At 33.3% G+C, this 5,217-nt stretch overlaps 1 protein-coding gene across 4 annotated transcripts in view; it reads right to left on the reverse strand.

Moving 5' to 3' along the window:
- The window catches only part of Lrp1b (LDL receptor related protein 1B), a 1,962,444-nt gene that overhangs the window by 292,319 nt on the left and 1,664,908 nt on the right, over nt 1–5,217 (reverse strand). For all 4 annotated transcript variants that reach the window (XM_021192210.2, XM_029535926.1, XM_029535925.1 and 1 more), the window contains exons 46-47: nt 4,157–4,285; nt 282–401 (exon numbers count right to left, since the gene is read on the reverse strand). In XM_021192210.2, coding sequence (XP_021047869.1) covers nt 282–401; nt 4,157–4,285 — 249 coding nt within the window. The remainder of the gene's footprint in view (nt 1–281; nt 402–4,156; nt 4,286–5,217) is intronic.

Genomic DNA, 5,217 nt, shown 5'->3' on the forward strand with positions numbered 1-5,217 from the left:
AGGCACTGGCATAGCCTCACAAGAGGCCGCTATATCAGGGTCCCTTCAGCAGAATCTTGCTGGCATGTGCATTAGTATCTGGGTTTGGTGGCTGATGGCCATCAGATATTTTTATAGCATAGTTTGTTTGGTGAAAAATTTGTGAAAGTTTAATAAACAAACATAATGTGTTTATTATATATAAATATTATATACATATTATAATATATACACATATATACATATATTATACATACATAAAATGACATCTAACATGCAAAGACTGATGTAAAATTACTTACCTTTACAATCCAATTCATCAGAACCATCTCCACAATCATTTGTACCATCACACAGTTTGCCATGAGGAACACAGCGACGATTGTAGCAAGGTTTAAACCCACTTCGGCAACTTCTGTTTTCTTATGAATAAACATAGAAACTTGCTGTTAGAGATCATATAGCAATATTCCTAGAGGGTAAAAATCATGAATAAAATTTCTCTCCTAACTAACAGAATCTTGATCCATAAACCTATCCTGTACTATATAAAAGGTCTGAATTACAATGTCCCTTAGTTTCCAAAGAGCAAGCAAATAATTCACTTGAGTCTTTGTGACTTGGTGTTTCCTAGCTGGAATTAACTACATATCTCATAGGGTTATATCTACATAATGTTTTTCATACTTCTCTCATGATGCATAGAAATAAACATACAATGTACAATCAATTTAGAAGAGATATCTCAGAAGTAGTAATATATTCTACTTCTGGTTCATAAGGTTTTTTTAAAAAAATTTTTATTAGATATTTTCTTCATTTACAATTCAAATGCTATCCCAAAAGTCCCTTATACCTCCACCCTGCTATCCAACCTACCCACTTCTGCTTCCTGGCCCTGGTATTCCCCTGTATTAGAACATATAATCTTTTCAAGACCAAGGGCCTCTCCTTCCAATGATGGCCGATTAGGCCATCTTCTGCTGCATATGCAGCTAGAGACACGAGCTCAGGGGGTACTGGTTAGTTCATATTGCTGTTCCTCATATAGGGTTACAGACCCCTTCAGCTCCTTGGGTACTTTTTTTAGCTCCTCCATTGAGGGCCATGTGTTCCATCCAATAGATGACTCTGAGCCTCCACTTCTGTATTTGCAAGGCACAAGCATAGCCTCACTAGAGTCAGCTTTAACAGAGTCCTGTTGGCAAAATCTTGCTGGCGTACGCAATTGTGTCTGTGTTCAGTGGCTGATTATGGTATGGATCCCTAATGGGGCAATCTCTGCATGGTCATTCCTTCTGTCTCATCTCCAAACTTTATCTCTGTAACTCCTTCCATGGCTATTTTATTCTCCATTCTAAAGAGGGCCGAAGTATCCACACTTTGGTATTCCTTCTTCTTGAGCTTCATGTGTTTTGCAAATTGTATCTTGAGTATTCTAAGTTTCTGATAATATCCAGTTATCAGTGAGTGCATATCATTAAAAACATTTTAAAGAATTCTTTTGGATGGATAATTATTTTATCTATGGTGAACAAAGAAAATTTTGTTTATTTTTCTTCCCCTATGAGGTATATTTTAAAATTTCATTTTCTACCTTATTTTAGCTAAGATTTCCATCTTTGCCTCCATCCATTAGTTCATTAATCTTGGCAAGGATTTTATAATAAAAAATGAAACAAAGTATGCATTTCCAAATGTACATATCAAATAATCAGAGAAATATCAATAAATTTCTACTAAAATATCTTTATAATATCCACTGAATGGCATAACATTTTCTTGAACTACTGACCAATAAAATAAAGTATCAAATGAGAACATTAAAAAGCAATACTCCCAAAGTCACAGGATGTCACAAATGTAGTGCTAATCGTGAGCTGTATAGCTGTGAGTGCTAACACTAAAAAATGACTTATAAATGACTTAAAATAAAATATTATACAAATAAGTCCAAGCAATGTATCTCAGGCAACTACCAAAGCACATGTAAAATAAATCCAGAATTATATGAAGGGAAGTAATGATAAAGAACATAACAGAAGTGATGGAAACAGAGACAGAAAAAATATAAAATACACCTGAAAATGGGTAATATGTAGACTATAAAGGAATTCAACTCAACAGGAAAATTGAAAAATAATATAACCTTGAAATAGCCACTAGGTCTAAATTAATATTTTCTGAGAGAAAATATCTAAATAGCCAAAAAGTATATGAAAAATGCTTGAATAAGCTATCAATGGAAAATAAGGCAAAACTGTGACATATCATATAACCATTTGAATAACTATCATGAAAAAGTAACTAAAAGATTACAATTACCAGTCAAGACATACAGAAAATGGAATCCTTGTGCACTTTTAGTGCAGTCATTACAGAAAACGTGAGTTATATCAAAGTTGAGAAATGTAACTATCATATGAGTCAATGATTCTACTACATGTACATTGAAGGATAGAAATAACCACAGTCTAGCAAAACCTGCACTAATATGTTTACTGCAGTATTATTCACAGTTGCCAAAAAAGGAACTCAAACAAAGTGTCAATTAAAGATGAATTAGGGAAGCACGGTGTAAGTAGACAGAAGGATGAAGCTTTTAAAAGGACTGAAAGCCTGTCATTTGCATCAACACAGCTAGATCTTCAAGGAATCATCTGTGTTAAATGGGGAGATAGGTACAGAATACCTACAACTTTATGTTCTCATTATATAGGAGAGTTAAGGTATTTCTCAAGGAAGTAGAAAATACACTAGGTCTTATGAGAACAGGAAACAGGTGTGTGAGATTGAGGGATAGAAAGTGGGTAGCCTGTGGGAACACAAGTGTATTTTGATAGAAGAAATACCTTGTAACATTTTCTACTATAGCAGGGTTAATATCATTGACAAAAATTAACTAAATATCTCAAAAGAGTGAATAAAGAGGATTTTTGAATAGTCACAGAACAATATACAATTACTACGTGTTAGGAATTAGAATTATAAATAATAGTAAATGAATTAGTGATGCCTGTGTGATCTTCAAAATCTTATACATATATTAAATGAATCATTTTTAAAGGCTTATTAATTCCTTCTCTATATGATTAATAGCTGGTTTATATAAATGTAAAATATGATGCTCTTCTCAGGCTCATTTCATAGCAAATACATATTTTTACACTTAATATTATTCCTACCACCTTCAAACTCTATATTCAATTCCTATTCTGTAAATTAAACACAAAACTTGAATACTTTCTGTGTAAAGCAATAAAACAGATGATATCTCTCCATCATTTTAAATGAAAATATTAGTCTGAAATGAAAAATTACATGCAAATTGTCAAATTCTCATGTTTCTATTTACCAATTCTTTGATTACTTGGGTGTATTTATTGCTATGGTAAAGTTCTAAAAAATTAAGTTATTTATGAGTAAGGGATTTTAATAGAAGATCCCCCAAATTTTCCATGGCACGGAGACCTAATGCTGATAGTGTGATAAAGTTAAAATAAATCACACTATCTTTAGTAAAAATCTGGACAATTGTACAGGAAAAGTTAATGAAGTGATGAAGGGAAATTTGTGCTGATACCTACGACAGCAAAGCCAATCTTCTTCAGAGAATAATTTTCACTTTCTGTCATCAACATAGGGCATGCATGATGCAAAGCCACACTTCTTTTGGATCATGGCTATCCCAGTTTCCAAATCAAAGAGCACTAGTCCTATGTTGATTCTTGAAACAAAAATTGAATTAATAATACTTTGACATCTATTCAACATGTTCTTGTCTGTGGGTGGATCTCTGCTAAAGAGTAGATCTGCAATATACACCACTCATTAATATTTCTGAATTTTGTTTTTAGGAATATGGGTCTAAAATTATTGGTAAATATAAATGACAGGGCAGCTTATGAAGTAGCCTCCAATTCCCTTTTAATTTGTATCAAAGTGATAGAAAAATGATGAAGATATTCTTCAGTGAGTACTGTAGTAACTGTGTAGATAATAACGTGTGTCACTTTACCACAAGCAAAGTTTAGTCAATGTACTTCAGAGATATAAGTCAATGAGAAAAAATTGAGGCAATTATTCATGTGAAATAAAGATAGACAAACATACCTAAAACTATGAAACTAAGTAGAAATATCTTTCTGCAACTTAAAAGTCTTTGTTGAACACTTACCACAGTAGAGTAACTTTTCATCTGATTTGTCCTTACAGTGAGGTATACCATCACAGGTGAGGACATAGTCTACACAATCCCCATTTCCACACTCAAACTCAGAATAGATATTACACGACGAGTTTTTAGCTGAAACATCAAAAAGTATTTGTATAATAAAAATTCTCTTATATTATTTAGCATTGTATTCCTCAAGTTTAATTATAAAATTAAAGTACAGTATAAACATATAAAAATGAGGTGAATGTCAATGACTCACATGTCACAAAAACTTAGCAGAAGCAGGTTCTGACATTTCTGATTTACCTCAGCAAATCTTTGGGGAGATATTTGTAAAGTATTTTTAGAGTTGAATCACTATTTTATGCCTATTTATATATTCTGTTCATCATTTGCCAATCATACGTGTGCAGAGGAAGGCAGTAGTTTCAATTTGATAATTTATATATAGGGCAACAGTTTGGCTTAAAATAATTCCTTTGTAAGAAAAAAAAATTACTCAGGCACGGTTGTTCACATTACAACCCCAGAACATTAAATCCTGAGACAGGAGGATTACAAGTTTATGGCCACTGCAGACCATAGTGAGTCTAAGGCCAGTCTAATCTGCACAGTGAGATACTGTCTCAAAAACCCAATCTCTGCATATTATAACAGTGCTTCGGTGTATACTTACTAGTGTACATTCTTTCAGACAATACAACATTCCAACGAAAAGTGTCATTCTTAAGTTATTTTACCCAATATAAACCCTTAAAATCAGAAGTCATGTCAACCAAGATATGTTCCCTGCTTGGTCTACTTGTAACTCCATTTTGCTCTGTTAAGACCCAGTTGCCAGTTCCCTTACTGTAAACTAGAACTGGAGACACCATAAATAGCTGCTTCTTGCTTGGAAGCACCTGGGAAACTTTTGGAGAAGTTGGTGGAAATGGTGAAAATAAATGAGACTCTAGACAGTTTTACATTTGATAATAAATGCACCACCTCTGTCATAACCTGCTCAAAACCTAGGATGTTTGTGGAAAATGAACGTCTTCTCTCTCTCTTCTCTCTCTCTC

Source organism: Mus pahari, chromosome 3 (assembly GCF_900095145.1).
Source record: "Mus pahari chromosome 3, PAHARI_EIJ_v1.1, whole genome shotgun sequence".
NCBI classification, from domain to species: domain Eukaryota; kingdom Metazoa; phylum Chordata; class Mammalia; order Rodentia; family Muridae; genus Mus; species Mus pahari.